The 14,087-nt window shown below is 41.1% G+C and overlaps 1 protein-coding gene across 6 annotated transcripts in view; it reads right to left on the reverse strand.

Moving 5' to 3' along the window:
* The window catches only part of SORBS2 (sorbin and SH3 domain containing 2), a 298,577-nt gene that overhangs the window by 25,284 nt on the left and 259,206 nt on the right, over positions 1-14,087 (reverse strand). For all 6 annotated transcript variants that reach the window (XM_077279625.1, XM_077279629.1, XM_077279627.1 and 3 more), the window contains 2 exons: positions 11,250-11,378; positions 10,217-10,417 (listed from right to left, as the gene is read on the reverse strand). In XM_077279625.1, the coding sequence (XP_077135740.1) occupies positions 10,217-10,417; positions 11,250-11,378 (330 nt within the window). The remainder of the gene's footprint in view (positions 1-10,216; positions 10,418-11,249; positions 11,379-14,087) is intronic.

A 14,087-nucleotide genomic window follows, 5' to 3' on the forward strand; every position in this document is an offset into this window, starting at 1 on the left:
TTAATTAGTTCACCATGTGTCCAGGAATCATCACATGATATCAGACATATATCTCTATATACTAAATTATATAGATTTGTGACTTCTTCCCAAATGTCAGGCTCCTGGCACACAGAGAGGCCTTCTGCTTGCACTACTGACAAACAAGCAGAGTTGTAAACTGGTAACAGATCATCGAGTATAGTATGTATTTTTAGAAGTTTGACATCCTAATGTCAGTCACCAGTATTAGAACTGACAGCAGCCATGGTGGGGGGTAGGACACCAGGCACTCAGTGTATTGTACACATCCTTGATCCTGATATATAGTCTGTGCGTGTCTATATATATATATATATATATATATATATATATATATATATATATATATATATATATATATATATATATATATATATATATATATATACACAGTATATATACAGTATATATATATATATATATATATATATATACACACACACACACAGCATTTGAAATTGTTTCAGAATTTGCCTTTTTTTCTCTGTTTTTTTTTTGTGTGTTGTTCCAATGCTCACAAAGAAAATATACATATGTATAACAAAACATATGTGATTGCAATAATTTTCTAAGAAATACTTCCTTTTCTGGAACAATATCAAGAGTGCCAACTCTTTTGGCCTTGACTGCCTGCATGCATAAATAATTTAAGGACGACTTCAAAAGCAGAAGCCTTTAAATATTTCCTACATCTTGCTTCCAGTGATCACTGTGAAGAGATTTGGAAATTGCCTACAATTCATAAAACACAAATAGTAAAGTAATAGTTTGGGAACTTCATACATAGATAGCTGGTCCTTCCTCTGATGGCCATTCACACCAGATAGCTGTTCAGTCAAAGACCATCTCTCCTGCGTTCTTCATGAATATGCTTTTTTGTATGGAAAATAAGCTGCTGTCAGAAAATTGTGAAAGCTGCTTTTCTCCTAGAGAAACAAGAATTGTCCATGTTGCACTCCAAAATTCCCGAATCTTTTCACTTCGCCTCATTTCATCTAACCTACATGGCACGCTTTACTTTTCACTATTATGACTGTGAGGGGAAACTTGCTCCAAAGCTCCACCTGGCTGTCAAGTGTGTGCCTGCATATGTTGTGCTGGAAGATAAAGATTGTGATACTGATATGTTGTGCCTTGGATAAAGTTTGTAATAATTACCATTTTCTCTACTTCATGACCACATTTGAACCCTTCATCACAAACCAAATTTTTGTTTTTTTTGTGCAGTTTTTTTCCCCCTTCTCTTAAAAACCAGAAACATTATATTTCTCGTTTGAGGGCTTGTTTTTGTGGGACAAGTTGTAGTTTTGAATGGCACCATTCATTTTACCATGTAATGAACTGGAAATTTTGAAAAATGAAACGCAGTAAAATGAACACAACTCTGTCACAGGTTTTCACGCCCTTCAATGTGCATTAAAAGCGACCAGGAAACATGATTCACCAGGTCACTACGATTATGCAGATACTAATTTTTAGGTTCTTTTGTAGGTAGGTAGGTAGGTAGATAGATAGATAAATAGATAGATAGATAGATAGATAGATAGATAGATAGATAGATAGATAGATAGATAGATAGAAACACCTCAAAATTTGTATTATTCCCCTGATGACGCCTTTGGGTGAAATATTTTGGGGAGCCTAATGGCTGCTTAGTTTTAAATAGCATGTGCTAGGTAGGGTCATATGGATGGCTAGGCACAATAGCCGGATATAGGAATAAGAATAATTATATTAGTAAGTCAGTCTGAATTATTTAAGAGGAAAGTGAACCCTATGGGAAGAGAGAGTTCAGTTAGACTGCTGTAAGAAGCAATATCAGAGAGCTAGGCCTGTTCCTGACAAAAGCCAATATAAGGGTGACAACATGCTGAACTGTGGATAGTGTGCAATGATGATTAAGCACCTTATGCGAGTAGTCAGCAGGAGTCAGACTAATAAAATGGTACGTTGGTGGATGTTGGGAACTCGAGTGTACAAGTGATACTTTACACAATTATGAGAACCAGAAAAAAACAAAAAAGACCTAAAACAATAGTTTTTAATATTAATGATTAAAAACATAAGAAAAAAACACACATTAAAAATTGGCAGGGTACCTAGTAGATGGGTCAAAAAAAGTAGTTAGATGAATATGAAGCCGTCTGGCTATTTTTATGGTAAAAATCCCAAATATTGTATTATATAGTATATATGTATGTATGTATTATTTTAATTAAGGAAGAAGGACTAGGGAAGATAGAGGTGCCTTGCCCTAATAAAGTCCCTTCCTAGCAGCGGAGGTTGGCACCCTGGGATACGATATGGCGCCCCCGCTCAGCCACGGCTGGCCCTCAAAGACCCTATAAAGGTATCCCTACCAAAAAGCCACCACCATTAACACCAAAACTAAACACTACGAAAAACCAAAAACAAGTGCTAAAGCTGCTAAATAGTGTTTATCTGTAAATAGTTAATTAATATAGATATCAATGAGCCATTGAAGACTCTATAGTACAGAATTAAATTGAGTACCTCCTAATAATAATAACTCGTGGTGGTGTATAGAAGGAGAGTAAATATTACAGATCAACAAGAAAAGATATAAATTGTCTGCTAATTACAAATGTCCTATTGATTCCTTATGGTCACATAAATCTGCAAAATAGAGCAAAGTAGTTTAGGACTGATGCAATGGCGGATATAGATAGTCATAAATATTATGTACAGAATATCACACAGTATCATAAAGTACAAAAAGAGCATCAGGGCATCACCGCCAGATATAAATGTAGTGTCATATGCTGAAAACACTTAAATGAACACATAGCGGCATCATCGCCAGAAAAAGTCATATGGGCATTAACGCCAGATTAAATCGATTGTTCAGCTTTGGTTTACATATACTGGAACAACTTAGATAAACGCATAACGGCATCAACACCAGAAAAAATACATATGGGCATCAACACCAGATTAAATGGATTGTTCAGTTTCAGTTTGCATGTTCTCACATAAAAAATGCGCACTCATGCATCGGTACACACATAGCGGCATGGTTGCCAGAAAGAAACCATATAGGCATGAATGCCAGATTCAGTAAATTGTTCAGCTTAGATTTGCATGCTCTCATCAGAGGGTGAATACATGCGTACACATACAAATAACGGCATCGTCGCCAGACGCAATCATATGGGCATCGGCACCAGATTCAATAAATCATTCAGCGTAGTCACACATAGCAAAGTGAACTTAGGCATAAATATAAACCTTATGTATAAGTGAATTGGGCAGAATTGCCAAACCTATGTGGGCATCATCGCCAGAAATAACAAAAAATATAGAGCAGATAATGAAATTTCACATGTTAAATGTGACCATATACAAATGTCAAGGATAATTATCATTAGGAATCATAAGATTAACTATCAGATGAAACTATGTAGAAATGTAAAGGCATCATCGCCAGACATATAGTTAGAATAAGGTCATCTTCCCCAACATGTGGTGATATAGAAGACTTGGGTAATTCAAGTAATTAGACAGACATGTAAGCAGATTATAAGCACCAATAGATCGTCATAGGGCACTTATCTTAATTTCCGGGACACTTCCGGGGCCATCGGCATTTACTGCATGGTATGAACCCATTACTCCTGGACCGCGTGCAGAGTTCTCTCTTTTTCCAGCTGCCCGATTGCCTATCATAGGCATTCCCCTGATGAACCCCTTGGGACCGCCGTAAGGAGGAAACGCGTTGGGATGGGAGATCAAATCAATTAATATAAGTGCACTACAATGATCTATTGGTGCTTATAATCTCCTTACATGTCTGTCTAATTACTTGAATTACCCGAGTCTTCTATATCACCACATGTTGGGGAAGATGACCTTATTCTAACTATATGTCTGGCGATGATGCCTTTACATGTTTTTGGTTTTTTGTAGTGTTTAGTTTTGGTGTTAATGGTGGTGGCTTTTTGGGATACCTTTATAGGGTCTTTGAGGGCCAGCTGTCGCTGAGTGGGGGCGCCTTATCGTATCCCAGGGTGCCAACCTCCGCTGCTAGGAAGGGACTTTATTGGGGCAAGGCACCTCTATCTTCCCTAGTCCTCCTTCTTTAATTAAAAGAATGCATACAATATTTGGGATTTTTACCATAAAAATAGCCAGACGGCTTCATATTCATCTAACTACATTTTTTTGACCCATCTAGTAGGTACCCTGCCAATTTTTAATGTGTGTTTTTTTCTTATGTTTTTAATCATTACTATTAAAAACTATTGTTTTAGGTCTTTTGTTTTTTCTGGTTCTCATATTTGATATTAAGGCCTTATGATATTTTTTTGTGGTTTCCAAGCACTTTACACAATTACCTACAGGAATCACTTGAATAATAATACCCCTCCACAGCACTATGTTTTTTTTTTAAATATTTTGTTTTCCGTTTAATGACATAAATGTTATGTTTCATTCGGGTCTTTAATGGGAGATCTCTATTTGCCTATGGCAATTTGTGTGTATAGTAGATAACCCCATGCTGACATATAACAGTAAAATACTAGTGCCAGGTCACTTTTAATGCACATTGAAGGGCATTCATATTTTTTTTTTTTACATAATGCCAGAAAATTTTATATTTTGACAGATTGGACTTTTATCAAATATGATTTTTTAATTTGTTTCATTTTGAACTGGAAATAGGGGGTGATTTAAACGATTTTTTCTTTAATAATTTTTACTATATTCTGAAGTATTGCAGTAAATCAGTGTTCCCCAACTCCGGTCCTCAAGAGCCACCAACAGGTCAAGTTTTTAGTATTTCCTTAGTATTGCGCAGGTGATAATTCCTTCACCTGGGAAATACTAAGGAAATCCTGAAAACATGACCTGTTGGTGGCTCTTGAGGACGGGAGTTAGGGAACACTGCAGTAAATAGTTAAATTGACATCTTCCTATAAAGCCCAGCTAAAGGCTTGGCTTTATGGGATCATCAACATGGCAGTGATGGGGGCCTCAGCTGTCTTTTGGCTGACATTGTAGTCCATTGGCAAACCCCTGATTGTTTTGTGGGGGCAGAGGTTCAATGGGTGTCAATGTACGAGGGCAGCGGAGATAGCAGCATTTAAATGCCGCTGCCTGTGATTGAAAGAAAAGTTTAAATCGTTAAACAGCAGGGATAGCAGCAAGTTCTGGCCACTCTTCCATGGCAGATGCTGGCTATATCACACAGGCATTTGCGCAGTATGGCACAGACTAATCTCCTGATCCCACTTCATACACAAGCACTCTGACTGTGTCGTGCGTAAAAGGGGCATCCAACCTCTGATTCCATTTAGGATGTCATCACAAGTGACTATTTTTCAAATCAAAACACATATTAGTAAAAAATATACATATAAAAGAAAGAAAATAGACAACAGGTTTGTTGTCTACAGATATTATCACAATTTACTAAAAGGGTAGACTAAGGCTTCCATGCATATTAGATGTATATGAGCCATGACAGACATCTGTCGGAGATGGTTTAGTGACTCCTGGATTGAGCATGGGGTTGGACATGATGACCCTGGAGGTCCCTTCCAACCCTAGCATTCTATGAGCCAAACCCGCTATTTATGACAGGGTCAGCCAACCATCTAATGTATATAGAGTCTTCCTGACTCTACATGAACGTAAATGAAGGGTAAGATAAGAATCGAGAAATTGGATTTCAGCCACTTTGTACATTTGTGATCTCTGGATGATAAGTCACATCCAATATATCTGGCAGCGGCTAACTCCCCTTTTCCTACAGAAAACATTTGCCCAACCGATTGTGCATGTGTGTGAAGATGGGGAGGCCACGAGTGGTAAGTGTTTGCCGACAGCCATCTTAGGCTACGTTCACATTTGCGTTGTGCGCCGCAGCGTCGGCGCCGCAACGCACAACGCAAACAAAAACGCAGCAAAACGCATGCACAACGCTGCGTTTTGCGCCGCATGCGTCCTTTTTTTCATTGATTTTGGACGCAGCAAAAATGCAACTTGCTGCGTCCAATGCGCCCGGACAAGTGCGCCGCAGTGACGCATGCGGCGCAAAACACAAGTGCGACGCATGTCCATGCGCCCCCATGTTAAATATAGGGGCGCATGACGCATGCGGCGACGCTGCGGCGCCCGACGCTGCGGCGCCCGACGCTGCGGCGCAGACCGCAAATGTGAACGTAGCCTAATGTATATGTGGCTTCCTAGCCAAAAACTATTTTGCCCTTTTTTGCTTAACCCCTTAAGGACCAAGCCACTTTGTAAGTTAATGACTGGGCCTCATGTTTTTTTAAATCTGACCAGTGTCAATTTATGAGGCTACAACTCTGGAACGCTTCAATGGATCCCGCTGATTCTGAGATTTATTTTAGTGACATATTGTACTTCATGATAGTGGTAAAATTTCTTTGATATGACATTCACTTGTGAAAAAAATCAGAAATTTGGCAACAATTTTAGTATTTCACAATTTTCTAACTTTTCATTTTTATGCCCTTTAGGCCGGGGTCACACTAGCGAGTTTTACGGACGTATGAGAGGTGCAAAAACTATGCATTGCACACAGACCAATGATTCTCTATGGGGCAGCTCCTATCTGCCGTATATTTCTCAGCTGTATTTTACGGGCGTAGAAAATCGCAGCATGCTGCGTTTGTCAGCGTGTTGCGCAAAAAATCCGCCAATGAAAGTCTATGGGGGTGAGAAAAATACGGATTACACACGGACCATCAGTGTGGCTTGCGAGAAATACGCAGCGGTGTTCTAGAGAAAAGCCGGAAATTCAGCGCGGTGTACAGTAAGATTACACTGACAGGTTATATATATATATATATATATATATATATATATATATATGTATATGTATATATATATATATTTCATACAGCGCTAGATAGCAGAAAAGCCGGTAATTCAATTGCAGGCTTTTGCTCTCTCCTTCCCAAACCCGACATGATAAGAGACATGGTTTACATACAGTAAACCTTTTCATATCCCTTTTTTTTTGCATAATCCTCACTACTAATGTTAGTAGTGTATGTGTGTGTACAAAATTTGGGGGCTCTAGCTGTTAAAATAAAGGGTTAAACCACGGAAAAAACTGGCGTGGGCTCCTGCGCATCACCCTTATCTATAAGGGCCACACCACATCCGAGAGACCGCTACAGGATTAGGTAACTAGTTCTGCAGCGCCCCAGAGTCCTGGTCGTTGCAGTACTGATGCTCCGCCGCTAAGGGGGGCTATGGTACGTCTGATGGCACTGAAGGAGTTCACCTGACCAGGTATCACAGACACCAATACACTTCACAGTCTGGCCTCCAGGGGGAGCTAAGGGTGCTATGTATTAGGCCACTCCTCACAGTCTGGTAAAACTGGGGGTTGGATAGGAAGTTAGAGAGAAAGCTGACTGGGTTGGAACCAGGCAACATCCTGTGGCAGAGGGTGTTGCAGGGGAAGATTCAGGGGGGTCCCTGTCAGGGGTGGGATCCTGACAGAGGCCTAGCGAACAGAGAGAACGTTACGGGACCGCGCCTGCACCTGATCGCGGCGGTACCCTAAGAAAGGACAAGAAGCGAGGTTTATTGTGCTGAGTGAGAAACGAGATCAACGCAACAAGGAGAAACACCAGTAGGAGTCGTGCTGTAAGACGAGGCAACATCCTACTGAGGCGCGCAGCCGGTGGCCGGAACGCCGAGGAAGTATAGAGCTCCAGGCCTAACTTCAAACCTACGGCAGGACAGTCAGTTATAGGCGGGCTGTCTCACCCAAATCACCTAAGAAGACATAGGGGGCAACAACAGGAGAGGGGCGACACTAGGGTCCAGGAAGAGCTCCGAGCCTACCCGTCATACGGGTGCGTCCTAGCCATATCATCTGGGGGACGAAGAAGAACATCATAATCGAGTTGTGAGGGAACTTCAGAAACAGACACAACAGTTGTGGGGACTATCCCGTAAGCACAGCAGGGGAGGACCACAACACACAAGCGCTAGAAGGTAGGCACAGATTTCCACCTGCAAAGGGAACTCTGGAGGTGCCATCGGACCGGCCGGACTTGCGCAGCCCGGTTAACCGTATTCCGGACTGAGGATCCTGAAGCCTTCAGTAAAGAGGTAAAGAGACTGCAACCTGGTGTCCTCGTTATTTACTGCGACCTGCACCGCACCATAACATCATCACCACCCACACCTTTCATTTGGCGCCCCTCAGCAGGGTCACGGACCAGGTCTAGCCACCGTGACAACCCCAGGACAGAGACTCAGAGGCCCGGTACCGGGTACCCCTCGGCCCTGCGGCAGTGGGGGCGCTACAGTTCTACCTGTCCATCTTCTTTATTGATACCCCTGATCATTTACCCCTAAGCGCGTCATCATATACTATGGTCATTTAATCCCAATATTTGTTGTGCAATCTCTCCTGAGTATGCTGATACCCCATATGTGGGGGAAAACCACTGTTTGGGTGCACGGCAGGGCTTGGAAGGGAAGGAGCAAGGTTTGACTTTTTTAATACAAAATTGGCTGGAATCGAGAGTGGACGCCATGTCACGTTTGGAGGGCCCCTGTTGTGACTAAATCCCCTCAAAAGTGACCCCATTTTGGCGGCCGCGGTTTTTGAACAACTATAAAGACAGAAACAATCATAATCATGCATCAGATGGCATCCACAGTGCCTCCATTTGCCTCATTATAGGGAATCTTTCACTGGGGGTTCCATCTTAAATCACGCATTTCAGAGATTTACAAGGAAACCCAGGTGTAAGCGCTCAGCGCGGTATGCCGGATAGATGTGAGCTGGGCCTTACTGTGATCTTTGGGAGGTCACTCAGATTAACTGACAGCAATTTGGGTGCGGGGACGCATGCCGGCTTCTCATGCCTCTCAGCTGTCAGTGATAACTGTTGCCACTGAACGGTCACTGCATGTTTACACACAGTGACAGTTCAAAGTCATGACTGACACAGCACATCATGGTGTGGGAACTTACACCCGCTCATGACATGGTATGCTCGTCATTGGACGTAAAGGGGTTAAATTGGCTCTAAATGTTTTGTTTGCTTTTCTTTTATTCCTTAAAAGGGAATCTATCAGTAAGATAAACCTAAGGAGTCTATATGGGGAAGCAGGTCATAGAAATAAAATGCTACTTTGATATCTGCGATCCAATGTCTTGTTCCAGAGCAATCCACATTTCTTTAGTATGTAAATGAATTGTTCAGGGCTATGGGCCAGACACTGATCTGCATGAGAATCTGCCTTCAGAGCTTATTTTAAATGAAAGGAGACATTACCAGTGTGAGACATGTAAAGACTGCTCTCCTGATTACACTGAAGAGTTGAGTGTGAATATAACTAACATTTCTTCAGCTTCCATCTCAGGGGCAGCTAGTGTAGGGGGAGGGGCACAACAGTAGAGCTGACAGCACTTTGTAAGGAGAGTTCTGCACCAAAGTTCTGCTCTGCTGTACTATGTTAGTTCTAATCACACGCAGCTCTGCAGTGAGATCTGGAGAGCAGAATGTCAGTCATTTCATGTCTCTCACTGGTAATTCCCCATTTTATTTAAAATAAGCTCTGGAGGCAGATCCCCAGTGTCCGGCCCATAGATCTTAACAGCTCATTTACATACTAAGAAAACATGGATTTCATCAGATCACAGATATCAAGGTATCATTTTATTCAGGTTCCTATGACTGACAAGACCATATAAATGGATTATGAGGATCGTTTCTATTGACAGATTCCTACAAGACCATATAGATGGATTATGAGGGTCATTTTTATTGACAGATTCCCACAAAAAAATGAAACAACATTTGACAATCAATATATTACACCCTGGTGCTGCTTTTCTAATATACTACCTGCAAATTCTCAACAGGCAGATGATATAATTAATCACATAACATCACTCTTTTGGGCACCACTAAATAATAAACTCTCCATATGTGTATACTTTCTCCAAGTGGTAATGTAATCACATGCTGCGGAAAACACTAGGGCTTTTACATTTATTCTCAAATTAAATATGCACAACACTGAACTATTAACCAGAAAACTGTTTTCACTGATGTCACCGTCTGTATATGGTTCACATATAATGGTTAGGATGCCATAAGATTATCACATAATGAAATAAGAAATAACCTCAGGGATATGGATGGTAATATTTGTGGAAGGAAAGACTTACTGTGCTACTTGAATTATGTATCCTCTCAGTGGAATAATTCTGGTGACGTAACCTTTCTGGAGATACACCTGGACTCTTGGACGGACTCTTTCTTACAATTTCCACGTAGGACACTGGGAAGATGCCTTGTCTGCTGGTTCCAGGAATTTTACCTTCATACCAGTTTTGATCAACCTTCTTTAGAAGTGTCACCTTGTCACCCTGGAAGTCAAAATAGTTAGTATTGATGAGAAGCCTTTTTTCAGCAGTTTTAGGGGCAATCTTGAATGGAGTAAAAGTTCACAACCTTTGATGGGCAGACGGGACTGGTGAGACATGTCCAGGTCAAGTCACTTCTCTGCTTTAGAGACAGAGAACTAAAAGCCTTCCCTATAGCTCATCAGTTACAGTTCCATAGTTCCACATTCTGCTTCCATAGCCCTTCTGAACAGACTTGTTGCCGCACTTGTGCATTACCGGTCAGGGGCTCTCTTTCATTTAGTCTTGATTAATGCTTTGTACAGAACACAAGCTTGGCACCCATAAACTCCCATTTTGCGGGACTTCATGCCCACTGTTTTATCCTTTATAGGCTTCCTATAAACATCCTGATTAAAAATGCTACAGGGTAAAACAATGATGTTTTAAAGGTTTTTTCCATCTTTTTGCATTTACATTGTAGATGCAAGCAAGCAAGATGGGTTTACTTTTCTGCTTAATTTGTGCGGCTTTGGCCATCAAGCATCCTGCAAGCAACCTGTTTGATAACTTTTATTACTTGGAAAAATAATTACTTTTGTATTCTTGGCAGACAAGATTGTGACAGTAACCATGTGTGAAGATAAAACACTAAGAAACAATAAATGGTTTTACATGCATTTCACTACAAGACATATTTATCACAGATTCATAGGACATATCATACGATGGGCTATTTTTCAATTAAAATGTGAGATTTTCCAGAAAATGTTTCAAAATAAGAACCCAACAAGCCCAACTGTGTGGAACAAAGTAAAGCCTTCAGCATCACAGGCCTTATTCATCAGGGACTCACCTTTCTCAGTGTTAGCTCCACATTTGTGTCAGCAGTGAAATTATATTTAGCTATTGCTTCTCCGATCTCTCGAATTTGTGCAGGAGGTGGGGGTCGTACTGGCTGTGATTTCTCAGTAGGGTTTATTTTCTGTATAAAGAAATAAAAAGGACTGTGAGATTGTGAAAGACAAAAGCTCTAAAAACATTGTAGGGATTCATGCTCTCAGGTAGGCATTAAGTAGTATTCACATAGGCACTGACAGGGGCATAACGATCATGGTTACAGAAGTCGCAACCTTGACCGGGCATGTGATGGTGAGGGGCCCGCCAATGCCAGCACAAACTTCAACTGGATGTCCATCCTCAGACGCACATTCAGCTGAAGTGTATTGCGGTGCAGAGACCCACTGTAATGGCAGACACGGTACTGTATAAGGTGCGCGTCTCTGACTGGGGAGCACCTAGACAGAGCAGCACGGAAAGGTTGTCAGTGCCAGTTCCCCCCTGGCATCACTCCCCCTTAGTGATGCACTAATTGGAAGACCCCCAGCCGGCCAGTGGTCACTGGAGGGGAGGGGTCCTACGGCCACTCCTACAGGGGTTAAATCCAGGTGTCCGGCCAGGAACTTTCTCTTTTCCTCCCGGCGGACACCTGGAAGCTTTGTCCCACCCTCCCTCCCTTTTTAAAGGCTAAAGATGGTACTAACCTGCGGGATGAGGTCAATTTGTAACTGCTATTGTAATATTTTACGTTAAAAAAATAAATAAATAAATAATAAAAATGTATATACGTACGTGATATAACCCTAGTAACATTTATTAAGTCACAGCGGAAGAAGCGGAGGAGGGCAAAGGTCGTAGCCGCTCGTTGGGCCAATTCCCCTGTCGATCACGGACAGAAGCTCGGCGCGAGCGCCCGTTACGATATGTAATTGCCCTTTCTCTGCTTATTTAATTAATAAAACTGGGACCGACCTGTTCAACCCACCTAGGACTGTGTGTGTTTCATGGCCTCACAAGGCCCATTCATTCAATAAAGAGACCAGAAACAATAAGTGGAAGAAGGCCGTGTCATTTATTTTGAGTAACTTTAAAATTCATAACATAAATTAATTCATCTTTAAATTATTAACTCTTAAATATCCGTCAATTTAATCACGATGCAACCAATCCACCCGAAGGGCGATTTTCCATAAGCCAGGGCTCAAAGAGACCTGGCCCCCCCACCAAAGCACAGCCATTTTTCCACTATTGACTGAAGGTCCAAGTTAAAAATGTCCAATCCTATATCAGAGAGATGGACTAAATCATTGCGAAATAAACCCAATAAAAAACCTTCCAACTCAGTGTGTCTAAAAGAGAAGCCGTTAATCATTGGTAAAAATTTAGACATATTTCTGTTAACTCTCTTCCGAATTCTTTCAATAAAAGAAAGTTCCTTCGTAGACCAAATAAACCTGGGGATGATTTCGGAGAAAACAAAACAAGTGAGAGGAGAAAATTGCTTAAAGTAAACAAAATCGGATCTCATAAAGGATAAAAGATCCAGAGTTTTTGTTTTCCCGATATCATTACCCCCTAGATGAAAGATTATTAGATCCGGATGAGGAAATTTGGCAAAACATCTGTTCAACTCATGACATAGATTAAACCAATAAAGGCCTCTTAAACTGTGCCAAAATATTAAAACAGAGTCCTGGCTAAAAGAAAGGTTTTCAGAATAAAAACGTTGTTTAGCTCTCTTCTGAGCCCAGTACACATAAGAGTGTCCTACGATCCATACCACCTTGACACCTGAAAGAAATCAAATTTAGTTATCATACAGGTCATGTCTCACATAAAGCCTAAACCTTCCCGACTCCCATCTTCCCAGCTGCATAATTTGAGAACTATGTAAACCAGCTCTCGCTGCCTCCGTGGCAGCACCTATACGGAAGGAATGTGAGGTGAATTTTAAATGATCTTTCTTTAAAAATTGTAAGCATTTTTTTAAAACTGAATTAAATTGGAAAATTGTCGCTGGGGACCCGTCTAAATGCACAAATAAAGGCCCGGGGACAGAAGGTCTAACACTAAGCCAGGTAGCAGTAGTAAATAAAGGGCAGAAGGCTTCGCCAGGTTTAGCCTCTATCTTCAATCTAACGCCCCTTCCTAGCTGATCAGTTTTGGAACGTCTAACAAATAAAAACAGATGCGGGTCCGTAATGGACACGTCAGAGACCATAAGCCCAGAGGGATTACATTTTTTGGCAGAAACTAATTCTCCTACACGTAATGCCCCAAAATAAGCTAAGGAAAACGCAGCGGAAAACAAAATAGCTTCGAAAGAATTGGTACAAACTTCATGAAGCGATAAACAAAGGTCTCTTAAAAATGGGAGGGAGATCGGGCGCCTATTGTCTGGTTTGAAACTTGCCCGTTTAAATCCTTTCAAAAATTGTTTGATAGGAAATAATCCCGTCAAAGGGTTCTTTCCAAGAAGTTTTAGAAAAAATGAGATACCCGCTAGAGATTTGGCAACTGCAGAGAAGGATAAACCTTTGTTACAAAGAAATTCGAGAAACCTCAAACCAGAGATAGGACTGGATATGCAGAAATTAAAATTGTTTAAATTACAAAAATTAATCCATTGTTGCCATGCGGCCGAGTAATCAGCCCATGTTCTAGGTGACAACGAATTCTCGATAAAGTGAGGAATTAAGTCAGGATTAAATCCCAGATCTGTTGAGGGCAAGCTGTTGGGTCCAGATCCGCTGAAGGAACCTGTTGGCGAAAAATATGCCAATGTTGTAAGCAAATGGAGTCAGTAATAAACGATAAGCTACTTGTTCCGCTTTTCGCTTTGAGCCAGATATTC

The sequence above is a fragment of the Ranitomeya variabilis genome, chromosome 1, assembly GCF_051348905.1.
Source record: "Ranitomeya variabilis isolate aRanVar5 chromosome 1, aRanVar5.hap1, whole genome shotgun sequence".
In the NCBI taxonomy this organism is placed as follows: domain Eukaryota; kingdom Metazoa; phylum Chordata; class Amphibia; order Anura; family Dendrobatidae; genus Ranitomeya; species Ranitomeya variabilis.